Source organism: Meriones unguiculatus, chromosome 19 (assembly GCF_030254825.1).
Source record: "Meriones unguiculatus strain TT.TT164.6M chromosome 19, Bangor_MerUng_6.1, whole genome shotgun sequence".
Lineage (NCBI taxonomy): Eukaryota > Metazoa > Chordata > Mammalia > Rodentia > Muridae > Meriones > Meriones unguiculatus.
Window position 1 is genome coordinate 51604580 of NC_083366.1, and position 16199 is coordinate 51620778.

Genomic DNA, 16199 nt, shown 5'->3' on the forward strand with positions numbered 1-16199 from the left:
CAAAAAAGGAGCATGAGAAGCACTAAGCTAGGCTGTGATGGGGTGAGGAGGGTGAGACCAGTGAGGTATAGGCTGTAGAGACCATTCCTTGCCAGCGCCCAACAGCACTGGCCATGCGTGTTTTTAAAAGATTAGAGGCTCTTGGAGAGTAAGGCCATACTCAAGCGAAACCGGGTTTTCTGTTCTGAGCTTCCCTGGATGCAGCTAGTCTTGACATCCTCATCATCCCCATGGGGATAGGACCCAGCACTAGTAGAGAGAAATTCTAAAGAGAAGCTCAGTGCCTCAGCAGGGAGGAAGCTCACACTGCTGGAGCCATAGGCTGTGTCCAGAAATGCTTTTCTCTGGTGAGGTAAACAGGGCCACCAGTGGCTACTCTTCAGAACTCCACGTGGTTCCAGGCCCATATTCTATCACTGATGCCCCTACTCCAGCACATTAACTTTCCCCAGCTTTAGTCTGCTCTTCTAAATAACACACATTTTATTCCCATTCTTTCTCTGGCCTCTTACCTATCCACTTCTTGGTCTCCCATTACAACTACAATGCAGAAATATTTTTCGTTAACACTACTCCCATACCTCTGCTGGTATCTTGGAATGTGGCAATGTAACCAAGCTAATTTCTTTTCAATTTATGAAACTACACCCCTTGTGGTAACAATGCCATAGGGTATACATGCACGTTTCAAAACATTTGCTTAGGAACTGTTAAACAAGAAGAGCAGCTGGAAACAATCTCTATTAAACTATCGACTATGAAATGACAGCTTTTAATTATGCTTTACCTTCTCTCTTTAAAAGGTGGGGAGGGGGTTGATCCAGAGCTGAGACGTCTCTGACAACAGTGAACAGGGACCTGACTCTCCACACAGATGAAGCTGTGAGCTTCTTGGAAATGCGCTGTGGTTACTATAGGTCTTAGATCTGTGATCAAGGCCAAGGCAAGGTTAAAAAAGTAGTTACTTGGGAAATAATGGACGAGCCTAAATTCTGACCTGTACTTCAAAGTCAAGGGGTGGGAAGTACAGTCAGCCCTCCATATCTGCAAGTTCTGAATCTAAAAATTCAAACAACCAGTACTAAAACTGTATGAAAAAAACACAGACAAAACAAACAAAAAACCAAAAGCAAAGTAGTATGTAGACTGAGCATGTGCACTTTTTCTTTGTTATCCCCTCAAAAACACAGTGACCCCAATTTCCATAGCATTTATGCTATTTACTCTAACAGTCTTGAATATTTGAGGATTTTGGTATTCAAGATAGGTCCTCCTCCCAGTCAGCCATGAACACCCAAGGAAAATTGCACAGAAAGATTCACCAATACTAAACATGGTTCCAGAGTTTAGTTTGTTCTCATCTACCCAGGTACCATTTGAGGGTATCTGTTTCACAGAGAAGCACATCCCAAGAAGCAGAGAGAGGCAGGCCTTGCATATGGAAATGATTCAAAAAATAACAATCAAGAGAAAAACATTTGAAACATTTTCCACCAGACTGACAAATGAATTTATAGAATTATGAAATTAAGACATGCTGTACGGCAAGGTGTAACTCTTCTCACTATTCTAAAAGGGGGGAAAAGACAGAAGCAAAAAGAAGCATTCGATTCATCCTTACTCCCTAGGGTCAGGAGAATGCAGTCTCAATCCCTTCAAGAGGCTGCAGATTCACGTTAATACAACGAAATGCAACTGTGTGTGATAGCAGCAGAGGTCAGAAAACAAGGAGCTTCTGCATTTCAGTTTTCTAATTCATTACAACAGTGAAGCCTATTTCCCCACACATTACCTTCCAGACTCATTCTTCTGACCTTTGAAAACTGTCCATGAAACCGAGCACAGCATCTTGATAAAACGTCCATTATCACCAGCGTACATTGCAAAGGGCAAGGACCAGATTCTGCTCATCATCTGAGCTGCCTCAGGATTTAGGGTATTTCCCCCTTGGCTTTCACATTTTACAACAGAAGCCTTTTTCCAGGGGTGGCAAACGCTAAGCTAACATGCCCTACCACTAAGTTACACTGCAGCTCCAGAAAATGATGTTGAAGAAAGTGTATTTTCAACACATCTTGCTTCATGAATTTAGTCTACTTATGGCACAAATCCCACTGCCATGACATTTCTGCTCCTCCTTCCTAGGCCAGACCAAATCTAAAAGACTGAGGGAAAGGTGAGCCAAAGGGATGCAAGCAGGGGAGGGAGGCCACTGTCTGGGACAGCTGGTCACGTCAGTAAGAATACAGGAAGACTCAGTACCAAGCCAAGCCCCTCACTCTGGGGGAGCAGTTCTGCACTGGCTTCAGGCAGAGTACTGGTAATGTCTTATTCCCAGGAAGCATGAGGAACTGAGAGAGCCACAGTGACAATGGCAATGTGTTACAAGTTGAAAGTGGCAGTATGGGACTGGGGAGATGTTCAGTCAGTAATGTACCTGTTGTGTGAACATGAAGACTTGAGTTCAGACCCCCATTTCCCACATAAAAGCCAAACACGGTGGTTCATAACTTCAGCACTGGATTCTAATTCTAAATTCAGAGCTTACAGAGGGAGAGAGAGAGAGAGAGAGAGAGAGAAAGAGAGAGAATCGCAAACTAATAAGAGATCCTGTTTAAGAGAGAAGGTGAAACATAATTAAAAGCTGTCGTTTCATAGTTGAAGGTTTAATAGATACTGCTCCCAGATGTTCTTCTGGCGTAAGAGTTCCTAAGTAAATGTTTTGAAACGTGTATGTATAGCCTGTGGTGTGGTGTCAGTGACTTTAATTCCAGTACTAGGAAGGCACAGGCAGATGGCTCATTGTGAGTTCCAGGCAAATTGTTCTGGTCTATATAGCTAGTTTCAGGGCAGCTTGGAGCTATACAGTGAGACCCTGTTTCAAAACAACAACACCAAAATAAATGAATAAACATACAAAAATCAGATGGAACTCTAAGTTGACACAGTCACCAGTCTGAAAGGTGGCATTCCAGTGGAAAGGTAGCATTGGGGGAAATATTATGACAGAAGGTTGCATAGATGATCTGAAAGTCAGGGACAGCACTGTAAGAGGAATTCATAGATTGCCACATCCTGTGTCCGTCCCAATTAACTGTCTATGCTTGAGTGATGGTGAACAAACACACATAGAACTTGACATCCTGGACCTGCCATCAGGCTAGTTAGGGAAATGGAGATAATTGCTAGACCTCAGCTGGTGTGTCCTTATGGAGAAGTGAACAGGGCTGGGAATGAACACTGCTGCTGGGCCAGGCTAAGTGGGAGGCGAGTGGAAAAGAATGAGCCTTGTCTTAGCGGGGTTGTTACTGATAACGATAAAACACTAAAACCATACATAGTTGGGGAAGAAAGGGTTTCTTTCACCTTATGATTCACAGTCTATTACTGAGGGGAGTTAGGGTAGGAACGTGGGCAGAAACCTTGAGGCAGAGCTGATGCATGGGGAACTGCTTACTGGCTTGTTCCTCATGGCTTGCTCAACCTGTTTTTTATAGTACCCAGGACCACCAGTCTAGGAGTGGCACCACCCACAGGAATCTGGGCCCTTTTATATTAATCATGCACCAAGACAATGCCCCACAGGCTTGCTCATTGGCCAATCTGGTTGAGTCTTTTTTTTTCAACTGGGGAATCTCTCCTTTCAGATGACTTTAGCTTGTGTCAAGTTGACATAATACTTGCTTGTGCAGCTGGGTGCGGTGGCATGTGCCTGTCATCTCAGCGCTCGGGGAGGCAGAGTCAGGTGGATCTTTGTGAATTCAAGGCCAGCCTATTCTACAAAGCGAGTCCAGAACAGCCAAGGCTATACAGAGAAACCCTGTCTCAAAAAAAACCAAAACCAAAACCAAAACCCAAACCAACGAACCCAAATCAAAACAAACAATAACCCCCCCCCCAAAAAAAAACAAACCTAGCTAGTACAATCCATAATGAAGAACAGACCAATCAAGAGCCTGAGAAAAGACGGTGGCTCTGAGCATCCTTAAGTGGGAAGGTAACAAGACACAAAGGAAAGAGGCAGCGAGCCAAGGCCTAAGCAGGGAAGGATATGGGTCTTTATCCCAAAAGCAAGGAGAAGACCTAGAGCTATGGCTTTTTAGTAAGGGAGCAGAGTACAGTGGGAGGCTGCAGAGCTTCCTCTGAAATGCTGCATTGGCAGAAGTCTAAATGATGTGCAGGGACTGGCTAACAGGAACAGGATATACAAAGTAGAGGAATCAGTATGTGACCACACAAAGGCAAAGTCTCCATGAGAACATGCAAGGAGTTTGGACTGAAGACTAAGAGAGAAGGCAGAAAAATAGCATGAGAATTTTCCATGAATTAATTTTCAAATGCTACATGGATCCTCTGAAATAAAGGGGAGAGGGATTGGAGTTCTGTGTTCATATTAAAATCTCCTCTGCTTCATGAGGTCTCAGCTGAAATTATTTGGTGGCTATCTGTAGCCCAGGGTACACCACACAGTTGAAGAGGCTGCCAGAGCAGCTGAGAAACCTCACAGTGAGGAGGGCAGGCACAGAGGGGGCTAGATAGCAGCATAGAGACACAGGGTGAGAAGTCAGGACGGGATGGCTAAGGTGGAGAGTCAAGGGGAGGGGATGTGCCTGAGAAAGGTCTGGGGAGGCTGCACGCAACCGGGGCTAGGAAGGAGTCCTGGATAAACGAATGCTCGTCGCAGTTTTGTGTGGCAGTTCTGATGCTGACGGAGGTGCAGGGATGACACGCGCACTAAGTCGGATACAAAGGCTGGCTGTGGTCAACAAAACTGCGCATGGGCAGAGCACTACTTGAAAAAGGCTGATAGCTAAAGGGGAGCTCTAGGCTACTGTTCACCCACTGGGGCTTTCCTTCCTTCCCAGATCAAGCTAAGGGCCAATAAGTAGACAGTGAAAGCATCACTAGGTCCTTCCGTATTAAACCTGGAGGTGCAGCACAGTGCTGCAACAGCTCCCTGTACCATCAGGAGAAAGGATCAGACCTTCCATACTCCAAGTCACTTGAGTGCTAGCAACAACCTGCTGAACTAATAAAACACGGCTGGACAGCCCTGGGGTCAGTGGCTGTACCTGCCCTTCAATCTGTCTGCAAGGAAATACTTCTGCATTCAGTTCTGCATTTTGTTCAGTCAAAGGTAAGGATAATTTCAGGTGAGACATTTCTGCCTACAGAAGTGGTTTTTGGTAGAACAGGATGAGTCTTAGCTATTTGGATGTGGGGAGAGATAATAATTTGAGGAAAATGGTGGTATAGATAGATAGAAAAAAAACATATGAGGTCATTAAATGAGCAAAGAGTGATCTTCACCAACTATAATGAATTGAAAATATAAACAACTGAATAAACCAGGCTAAATGGAGGCTTAAACACATTTCAAAAATTACCCCAGGAACAAAAGACTAAATATTAGGGTAATACATTAACAACACTCAATGTGGCAGCAGCCATTTGTTAAATAAAACAAATAATTACCCTGAGAACAGATCAATCAAGTCAATGAGAACTGATGAACATTAACAGGCAAATTAATAACACCAACACATAAAAGGCATAATTAGAAAAGTGAGAAGGGAGGGAGGGCTGAAGATGAAACTAACACTCAGAGAATCAAGTCAATGCCAGCTGTATATTCAATGAGGTCCCACGAGATTATACCACTGTCCCAAAATACTGTGGTCTACTGACATGGCAGCCATGATGATGTCACTGTGCGACTATGTTACTCCCATAATTGTGCTGTTGCCGCTGTGAACACCCACTGCACTGCCAATAGTATCAAAGTATAGCATATATGATTATAGATAGCATAAGGCACTTAATAACAAGCCATGTCACTGGCTTGCATATTTACTATTTTGTACTTTCAACAATTTTTGAGTGTCTTCAGAAAGTAAAAAACCATTTGTCTAACACTCGTTGCTGCCTCCTCCATGTGGATTTCACCAGCTCTCTTAACTTGATCAGGCCACATGGGGTCATGTCTTGAAGCACTCTGGGCTTCTCAAAGTGCACTGTGATACTAGTAAGACATGTCTCTCAGAATTCAGACCTGCCACCAGTGATGCTGCTGGTCACAGCTGTCCTCTCTGCTCCCACCTCTTCTCTTTATGGCTTGGGTCAGCCAGCTTCAATTCCCTTCAAGTTGGGCTATGCTGCCCTTTCCGTTTCTGTAATGGCCAGTTCATTACTTTACTGATCCAATGCCACCATATTGTTGAACAAACTAGTCTATACACTGAACTTACTGTAAGCATCTCTGGGGCAAAGAGTAAGTTTTATTTATCTCTGTATCCTCTGCAAGGAGCAGAGTCCAGCCAAAGGGAAGTTCCTAACAATCAGTTGGTAGATGAAAGGTTAAGTGTAATAATGAAACTATAAATCACAATGATAGAGTTCTATTTTTTTTTTAGACTGAAAAACAAATAAGCAAGCATAAACATTTGGTACAGAAGATGGTTCAACTGATTAACTGTGTTGCTTAAATGACCACTGATATGACAAAATTAAAAAAACTTGAGAGGTGGCCTACCACTATTAGTTATAATTATACAGTCATCAATTTGTATGTAAGGGCATCCCCTTGTATCTTCAGGGACCTACTTCCAGAACCTTCCACACCCCTATACGTAATTCCATCAATGAACTTAAGTCATTATAGGAAATGACACAGTATTTCATAAGTCTTAAATACATCCTCCTGCATATTTTAATCACCCTGAGATGGCTACCAATACCTATTATAATGTAAATGCTGTGGAAAATAGTTGTTGTATCCTTTAGGCAAGTGGTTCTCAAGTCCTCATGCTGCAACACTTTAATATACTTCCTTATGCTGTGCTGACTCCTAACCATGAAATTATTATTTTTTTACTTCAAACTGTAATTTTGCTACTGTTATGAATTTTAATGTAATTTTCTGTGTTTGTTGATGATCTTAGGAAACCTTTGTGAAAAGGTCATTTGATTCCAACGGGGTCACAACCCACAGGTTGAGAACCACTGCTTTGGGTACTAATGACAAGAAAAACAGTGTCTATATGTTGAATATAACCAAGACTGCCTTACTCATAGTACCCAGTTATAATACTGAAAACAATATGTAAAGAAAATTCAAAGCTCAAGAATCAAGATTTCATTTCTCTTGAATTCTGAGTGCCCATGAGGTCATGCAGATATTAAGATGCCATAGTAATAACATTTTAACATGATTTTGGCAACCCTTATTTTGCTTCTTAAAATAAGCAATAGAGACCCAGTTGCAAGAACACTAATGCAGGTATTCTGATTACTGATCAAACAATGGTCTTAGGACTAGCCTTCTCTTAGCTGATCCCTGGAAATGTACAAATTCATAGCTTGCTTCAGGCACGCTACCTGATTTTACTACTTAACATGGTTCCTAATAAGTAGAACGTTCCTAGATTTACTAGTACCAGTTAAGTAAGTAGGTAAGTAAGTAAGTGATAAGACAAATGTAAAAATCTACACTTACTGGAGCAGAGTTCAATGACAGGAAAGGTGTCATACAGGGTAAGAGGAATGGCATGAAAGACTTCTCTTCCTTAGTGAAGTCTGCACAGGGCAGACTAAAACAATTAGTATTATCCAACTACAATGCAGAATGCTTTTAAGACTCTTTCCAAGCAGCCTATTTACTTGAAGTAGCATTTTGTAGTCTTTTGTTCTCTATTTTCTACCTCTACTTTCTCTTTGCTTTGGTTCTTTTATTATTTTTTAAATGATAATCCATTTCACAGAGTATTTTTAAAACATTATTTAAAAATGTTAAGCTGAAGTATAGATAGAAAAAATACAAACTGGAAATACTTTCAAAGACAAAACAAACCAAAACAACAACAACAACAAAAACCAACCAACCAAACAAACAACAATAAAACCCCACAAACCAAGAAAACAAGAAACCCCAGCAATGATGTACATAGGTCTCATGTAGCCCAGTGTGGGCATGAACTCTGCTATGTAGGTGAGAATGAGCTTGAACTTCTGGTCCTCCTGCCTTCACTTGTTGAGTGCCGAGACTGTGCGTAAGTGGCAATGTGCCCTTCTGCTTTTCTTAAATGTTGTGCTGGTGAACAAAACCAGAGTGTTGTGCATCCTCGGCAAAACTGAGCTCCAGGTTCAGATCTGCATCTAATCCATTCACATTAGCTCCTGCTATCATCTAATAGCGAGTGAAAATGAATATATTCTTTTCATCCCCCAATTTAGCTGCTTAATGTGATTTTTTAAAAGTATCTTCATCATAACTACCTAATTTTAGCTTATTTTTTTCAAAATCATTAACAAATAGGACAAAATTTAACAACTATAGTATAAGAAAACATTGGTTTTGAGACTTAGTCACATTTAGTGATAATTAATAATTGTTCTTTCACCATGTTTAAGCAGTCATTTTCAGTACACAGGAATTGCCTCCAGTTGTCTGTGGGGTACAAAAGAAAGGGCAGCACAAGGATTCTTCCTTGCAATGTGCCACGGGCTATGCATGACCTCAACTGCATGAAATCAGAATATCCAAGTATATAAAGCAAGAATTATTTAACAAAGCAATCAGTTTCTTTTAAAAACTTTGCTTTTGTCTTGCAATAGAAAAGGTAGTTTTCAACAAGATGTATAATTTACTCGGTATTTCACAGTAAAATCCTTAATTGGCTGCTTAAAGGAGATCTAACGTCTTCTCCAGTAAGTCATGATTTACACAGGTCTTAAAAGCACCATTTCCAGACTTAACGTGAGGAAAAAAAGATTTTCCCTTTTAAACTGAAGGGGAAATATCCCTAACAATGTTAAGAACTTACCTGGGCTGAGTGCTATAACCTAGGGTAGAGTGAAAGCTTGTCATATGTGGTGGCTGAGTCTGATCCTTAGCACCCAGAGAAGGAAGAAAACAGCAACAAAACACAAAGAACCCGATACTAATCTGATAGTGCTTGGGTGGGCTCTCAGGAGCTCTAACTCAGTCAAGTGGAAAGAGGCAAAAAAGACCAGAGGGGTGGAGTTTCCCATTGATAGGCAAGTGCTGGGTAGCAGGAGGCTCTGATTTGATAATAGATCCAAGGTTATTCTTGGAGGGTTTAAGATGCCTTTATAGAAATGAAAGGCGCTGTGGGGTATATTAGTTTCTAAGTAAGAAATGATACACAGACTTAAGATCAAAATGGAACTGAGTTATGCCCAAAGGGCTGAAACAAGTGTCACAATGTTTTTTAGGCATATGTTTATAGCAGTGTAACAAGTGGCAGCCAATTCATCATTAGGAAGTGTTTCCTGAAAACCACTACAAGCTGCAGTTCACAACTCACATTCATGTTCCCCGTTAGTTTTGCTAGTTTCTGCAGTATGTGGCCCCCAGGACCAGATGGGCACAGTGCACCCAGACCCTGTGGTGCTTGGGGGCGGGGCTAGGAGACACAGGCTTCCACACACAGGCTCAGACCTGGGGCTGATGCCTGTCAGGACAGACACGGACATTGTTTGGAGTCAGCTCCAATGTTTGTTTTTTTTTCAGTTTTGAGGAACTGGGGAGTAGGTGCTCTGAAGACCAAACTGCAGCTGGGGACCCACACTTTTAGGGTGGACAGGGAGCTGTAATAGGGATAGGGCTGGCATCTGGAAATATAGACTGTGATAGTCTGTTCCTGCAGGGTGACTTCTGCTCCATTCATATTTGGGAGACATTCCTAGAGTGAGTGAGAAATCTCTCCAGATCAGCTATTTCTTTACTGTTTCACTCAGTTAATGGTAGGGGATGTGTCTGTCTTTATCTGGGCCTTAGCTTAACCTGACCCATACTCTAGGCTCCCTTTGATGTTCTTCCTTATTTTGGCACCTGTGGTGTTTTGAATAAGAATGGCCCCTATAGGCTCATATATTTGAATGCTTAAGTCATGAGGCAATAGAATTGTTTGAAAGGATTAGAAGGATTGGGAGGTGTGGTCTTGCTGGAGGATGTGTGTTCTGGGGTGAGCTTTGAGGTCTCAGAAGTCAGGGTCAGTCTCTTTCTCTTCCTGCTGCCTGCAGACCAGGATGTAGAACTCTCAGCTACTGCTCCAGCACCATGTCTGCCTGCATGCTCTCATGCCATGATGATAATGCACTAACCCTCTGAAACCGAAAGCAAGCCCTAATGAAATGCTTTCTTTTATAAGCATTGTAGCCTTAGTCATGGTGTCTCTTCACAGCAATAGAAAAATAGTGACTAAGACAGCACACAAATCATCAGAGTCTGAATACTCTACTTATTTACCAAAAGTCTGTTTTCTTATGTCCTCTAGTTTCTCCTCTGCACTATTAAAATCAACTCCTTCTGATGTCTTTATTTTTAGCATGAGATTCTTTTATCTTGCTGTCCAAAGGATCTTACCTAATCCTCAGATCTGGTTGTCACTTGACAACTTGAAACCACAAAAAGGTGGCTCGGCTGCCTGTTCCCTGAGAACAAACTCCAGGTTCCATGGCAAAGACTACAAGCCCTGGTATATGTGGCCCTTTCCAGTCTCTGACTTGTTGCTTATTATCTAAGGTGCAATATTCTGCTTGTAGTTACATGAGCTTATGCTGCTGCGGCATGCCACTGATCTGATGCCAGTGACTGTGAGTGTAGAATCATCTACACTTTCCATATGCTTCTATCAAAACAAGCTGCAAAAATGTTCCTGTTCGTAATCCCACACTATAGAGCTCCTGACGGAACTTGGGTTGTCAAGCCCCAAATTCTTACCTTTCTAGGGCCCAGGTTCAGTGTTGGGCAAAGAGAGCATCAGAGATTTTCTGAAAGCACTAAGTTGAATGAAGCTAAGAATGGGGCCTGTTTGGATGTCTTGGTGGTGGTAAAAGGACTGTCTGCAGTGGAGGCTAGGCAGTGAAGGGAATACAGAGAAGCCTTGTTCAGAGAAGATCATAACATAACTAGGATATCTTAAAGGAAGAGAAGGGATCCAGGATAGGGGTGAAAAGGGATGTGCTAGACAAAGCAACACTTGAAAAGGCCTGAGCACCAAAGGACATGGTACACTCAAATGACAAGTGGCTGCCTTGGGGTGGATACCTTTAATCCCAGCACTGGGGGGGGGGGGGGGGAACACACAGAGAGGGAGGAAGAGAGGGAGAGAGAGAGAGTGTACATATAGGGTGTGTGTGAATGAAATTTGCTGGTACTGGAGTGAAACCTAGAGAGGCTGCCAGGGCCAATGTTATTGAAATAAGATCTATACCTAGGTCTAGACTACTTCTGTAATACAGTTACTTTAGACATCAAAATGTGCAGATTATTTAAAAAATTTTCACTCCTTTTTTTTTTTTTTCATTTTGTTTTGGAGACAAAGAAGTATGTAACCCAAGCTGGCTTTAAACTCACTGTGTAGGCCAGACCAGCCTTGAACACATCATCCTGCCTCCTTAGTGTTAGGATGACAGTTGTGGACTACCCACCATATTCAGGCTCTACAATAATATCTAGGTGGATTATCAAGCACCACTTTATCTGTTTGGATTTTTATGGGTTATTTTCTCTAGTGTTCGGTTTTGATTGGTTCCTGAAAAATAATACCTCAGGAAGTTGTCAAAAATAAATGTGTTTATAGACATAAAGAACAGAAAACAGTGCCACCCAGAAGTGATCAATGGATCCCCTTGGTGACTGCCATGACAGTATTGTGCCTTGAGAGAAGATGGAAGGGGCTATTGGAAAGGTAGACTTTTTTTTTTTTAATTTTTTTTGGAGAGAAGGAGCTATTTTTGAATTATATAGAGTATTGTAAAGGCTGACATATTTCATTCCAAGGAAGTTTTATTTTCATGGTATGTAATGCTAGCAGGGTTCTCAGGTTTTAGGTACATGATACCTGGAGAAGGTGACCACCAGATTCCTGTGGAAAACACATCTGGTGTGAGGCACAGGCGACTCTCCGAGTGCATATCAGCATATAGTTGCTTACGCTGAAGCTCATTTTCAATTTATGTTAGGCACAGCCTAGGCTTTTCTGTTGACTTCTACAGATTTGGGAAACTTGGCGTTTTGGCTCCTAAGTGACTTCCAGATGGAAACTTAAAAATGAAAGGTCCCTTAAGAGGCTATCTAGTCCAAGGACTTAAGTTTTACCATCAAGAAAACCGAATCCTAAAACAAGTAACTCCAAGGTTACTCCATGGGCCGCTACCTGTGTTTTACATAACCTGTTCCCACATGTGCTCTCTAGTGTGAACCTCTGCTTACTCTCAGCCCATTTATTTTCTTGAGACAGAGCATCTTCTAGACTGTGAGGAACACTCTGAGTACTTCCTTACCTATCTCCTGCTTTCCATCAATATTAAGCGCTTAGTTCTAGGTGCGTATGGAAACTCCTACCACGAGGCTTAGTGTTCATGCCCCCATTTCCTCCAAATCCAATGTCCTCGGGTAAAACCATGTGCTCAGTGGGTATGAGCTCACTCGTACAACCCATGTGCTGTTCTCAAGTTGATGGGACAAGCATGTTTTCTTAGCAGGTTTCTAAAATACAAACTACTTATTTGGGAGAGGTTTGGTGCACCTGTCCACAGATTGGGGTCGTGCATAGCCTGCCCTCCATAGAAGCCGGCAGCTCAGTTCCTAGTGAAGGGTACATCTAGAACCAGGGCTGTTTCAGGAGTTAACTGAAAGGCCATCCAGCTCATAGCCTAGCCAGTCAGTCATCTAAGGGCATATGCTGATAATGTCTGAAATAATACAAAGTGAAGAATAGCTTGTTAAATAATTGGAACGCTTGGGTAATAACAGTAAATAAGCAATCCATTAAAAAAGTAGTTGTTTTTTTTTTTTTATCAGATTCTTGTTCTTAGAAGTATGGTTCAACCTCAGAGGATTCAGTTAATTATTCAATAAGACACCAAATCTCAGAAAAATCCGGAAGGCTCTACAGAAATGTTGGGTCAGAAATATCAAAGATGCAGAAACTGTCAAGGTGGAGGATCTGAGAGCTTTTACCTTTTTTTTTCGGGGTGGGGCGGGGATGGTGAGGAGCAAGGTTTCTCTGTGTAGCCCTGGCTGTCCTGGAACTTTTTCTGTACTCCATGCTGACCTTGAACTCAAGAGATCTGCCTCCCAAGTGCTGGGATTAAAAACACGTACCAACACCAGAACCATTGGCAAATTAGTAAGACTCATACACAAGTAGGGGAATGGGCCAGGTATGGAAAAAATGGCCTGGGTTAAAAATGTAAGCCTTATTAAATGAAAGTGAGGTACACACATGGCACCTCATTAACATGTATAATTTTTGTGTTTATGTGTAACTTAAAATAAATTTAAGCTTTAAATTTTTTGAATTAATACTCCTGTCCTCTTGTTGTTATACGTCTTAGACTCTAGGATTTGGAGGGAAGATCTTAGTTCTGCAAGACAGGATAAACTAACAGTTTAGTTTTTAAAGGCTTAGCAACTCCTTTTATCTTTAACATTCCTTGTATATGTACCCCTAATCAGAATGCATCTGGTTCTTGGAACTAAAGACGCGAATTAAAACACCCTTGAAAATGAAAGGGGTCCCTAGAGCAAGCCTTTAGCTTTGTGGCCTTGTGGTTTGGACCTACTGCTTTCAACTTTTGTATTCTCAAGGCAAGTTTCATGTGTACCACATGCTTGCTTGTCCTAACTTCTCAGTTGCGGCTTTACGCAAGACACTGACCAATGGTCCTAAAGTACCTACTTTGGTGTCAGTTCAGGGAAGATGTCCCAGGGATTGAAGGGCAACCCTTGGCTCCACCCCTCCCTGGCCCCTAGGGTCACACCTGGGGGTCGGCAGTTGCATGTGTGCATCAGGGCACAGGACCCCGTCATTCTCCAGGCTGTGGGCACCTGCCCCGCGACCCCTGGCGACAGAGTTGGGCACCCGATTCCCGGCCCTCCCCCCGGGTCACCTGTAATTGTAGGCGCTGAAATGCTTGCTCTCTCTCAGCATCGCCCGGTACAGATCTAAAACTTGTGCGCGGCTGGAGGCTGCCATGTTGGAAACAAACAAGCAAACTAGTAACAAAAACAAACAGGTCCTTCTTCGTAGAGATCCGAAGTTTAACTGGACCCAAATGTCAAACGATGCAAAAAGCACGCTGGAAAGCAGGAGCTCGGCCTGGCTCGCGGCCTGGGGAGCGTCCCGCGCACGAGGAGGCGGCGCAGGCAGGGCGGCGGGCAGCTAAGAGGAGGCGCTCGCGTCCTGGAGGCTCCGTGTTGCTCACAGGCTACCCCAGCGGCAGGAGGTCAGGCCGTCCTGCCCCAGGCACGCTCCTTGGCGGGACGGTCACGGGCCCGAACACCGTGGCTCTCAGCCTCCGCAGCCTGCACGCTTCCGAACCGCCTGGGGGCGTGGTCGAGACCTGACACCACGCCCCCTACACCTGCCCAGGCCCGGTTGCCCGGGTTACGAAGCAGCCCTTCGCACCGCTCCCGCTTGGTGCGGCTGTCTTCGGCGCTGCCTGACCCGCTGTGCGCAACTGTGAGAGTGACTTTGCTTTGGAAAAGCCTGGTTGGCAGTCAGAGTTTAGAATTAATATCTTGGCTAGTGGTTGAAGCGCCAAAGGGGAGGCGCTAACTAGTTGGCGAGTTCCTGGAGTACGGGCTTCTCTCTGGGCGAGCGCAGGGACCTTAGGCCCGGGCCTTTTCCTGTCAAGATGGCGGCGCCCAGCCCTCGCGGCGTCTGGGTAGTGGGAGGTTAAGCTCAGTAACTTCAGAGCTATGCTGTGCCCGCGCTGCTGACTTCGAAAAAGCCCGGTGAACGCTGGGTGAGTGCTGGCCTTACTGCAGCGGAGGGGTGACAGATAGCCGGTTGTTGTGCACTTTGCGTTTGGCTATGACTTCCTATTTCCGGGATCTTCATTGAGGAGCTAGAATGTTTTTGTTTACTTTTTTCTTTTTCTTTTTTCTTTCTCTCTCTCTCTCTTTTTTTTTTTTTTTTGAGACAGGGTCCAGACTGTCGTTGAGCTCATGGTCGCAGCTGGGATTACAGGCTTGGGACACCGTGCACCTCTTTTTTTACTTTTAAAAGCACAGTTTTGAAGCGCGTAAAAAAATGATAAAAGTCTGTCACTATTAATTAGGGAACCCTTAGGACTTTGGGGATTTCCGAGGCATCTTTTCAGACCCAAGGCGAAAAGCGGGTTTTTCACAGAATTCAGCTTTTATGGATCATCTTGCTAAAGTAGTTAAGTTTCCTGCTCTGGTCCTTCATTTTAGGACTGCGCGAAGAGAAGAGTCAGCTAATCCTCTTTATCGTGTTTTGAAAGCATCAGTGTTAGTTTTGTAATCTTGTTTTATATAATGACATTGCAATGAGCCATTCCTTTCGTATTGCCCGCCCCCAAACATAGCAAAGAGTAATTTTGATGATAAGACTGAGATTAAAGTATATATTATCATCTGTTTTGTTGTATCTAATTTTGAAAGGGTGTATATTCTATGTGAAGCAACTTTTATTTTTAGAAATATAAATGCAGGACATAATTTCTTTAGTGTGTTTGCAATCTGTTGTCCCTGCATCTAAATATACCTATAGTGGCCTTTAAAGATACTGACGATACAGTTCTTTTATAAAAATACTCTTAAGCCCTCTGTCTGATTTTGTCCTAATAAAAACAGGTTTTTAAGTTTTTAATTGAATTTTTTAATAAACAGTAACGGGACTTGTCTCACTATTGCTCCCTTGCTGTTTGGTCGGGTCATTGACTCAGGTTTAAGGAAACCCGTTAATATTTTGAGATTATCTTTGTAATTTCTTGAATATCTGATTGTAAGGTAGATTTTCACGTTGTTACAGAGTAAGAGGAGAGCTGTGCTCTCTTGAGGCTATTGATATAGGGAACCGGGAAAAACTATGCATTGCAAGTTACAGATAGAGAAAATTACCACAATGAGAGGAAAAAAATGATTAAATTGTTTTGATTTGTCAAAAAGAATGGGAAATACACTTTTTCTGAATTTCACATTTATCTTGAAAGTGAAAGGATAATTGTTCTATATGTTTTATGCCAAATTACAAAGGTAATAATTACTAATGTGTACAGTAATGTATCTTAATATCTTATCTTTGTTCTGATCAAATGCAGCTTACAGAATGTGCAAAGTTAAATAGTTTGGGGAGTAGATCTGTCACTTCAACGAGTGGTTGTGATTAGGAAACTGATAGCTTCTTAGTCTTAAGTAAAGT

The 16199-nt window shown here is 42.7% G+C and overlaps 2 protein-coding genes across 6 annotated transcripts in view; one reads left to right on the forward strand and one right to left on the reverse strand.

The window, feature by feature from the left end:
• Window positions 1-14384, reverse strand: part of Lyrm4 (LYR motif containing 4) — a 118769-nt gene extending 104385 nt beyond the window's left edge. The window contains exon 1 of the mRNA XM_021652399.2: window positions 13921-14384. Within this exon, the coding sequence (XP_021508074.1) occupies window positions 13921-14006 (86 nt within the window). The 5' untranslated portion in view covers window positions 14007-14384. The remainder of the gene's footprint in view (window positions 1-13920) is intronic.
• A 235-nt stretch (window positions 14385-14619) lies between these two features.
• Fars2 (phenylalanyl-tRNA synthetase 2, mitochondrial) overlaps window positions 14620-16199 on the forward strand; it is a 416134-nt gene continuing 414554 nt past the window's right edge. For 2 of the 5 annotated variants that reach the window (XM_060372570.1, XM_060372574.1), the window contains exon 1: window positions 14620-14778. The gene's annotated coding sequence lies outside the window, so the exon portion shown is untranslated. The remainder of the gene's footprint in view (window positions 14779-16199) is intronic. The other 3 variants (XM_060372573.1, XM_060372571.1, XM_060372572.1) reach the window with 2 other exon arrangements.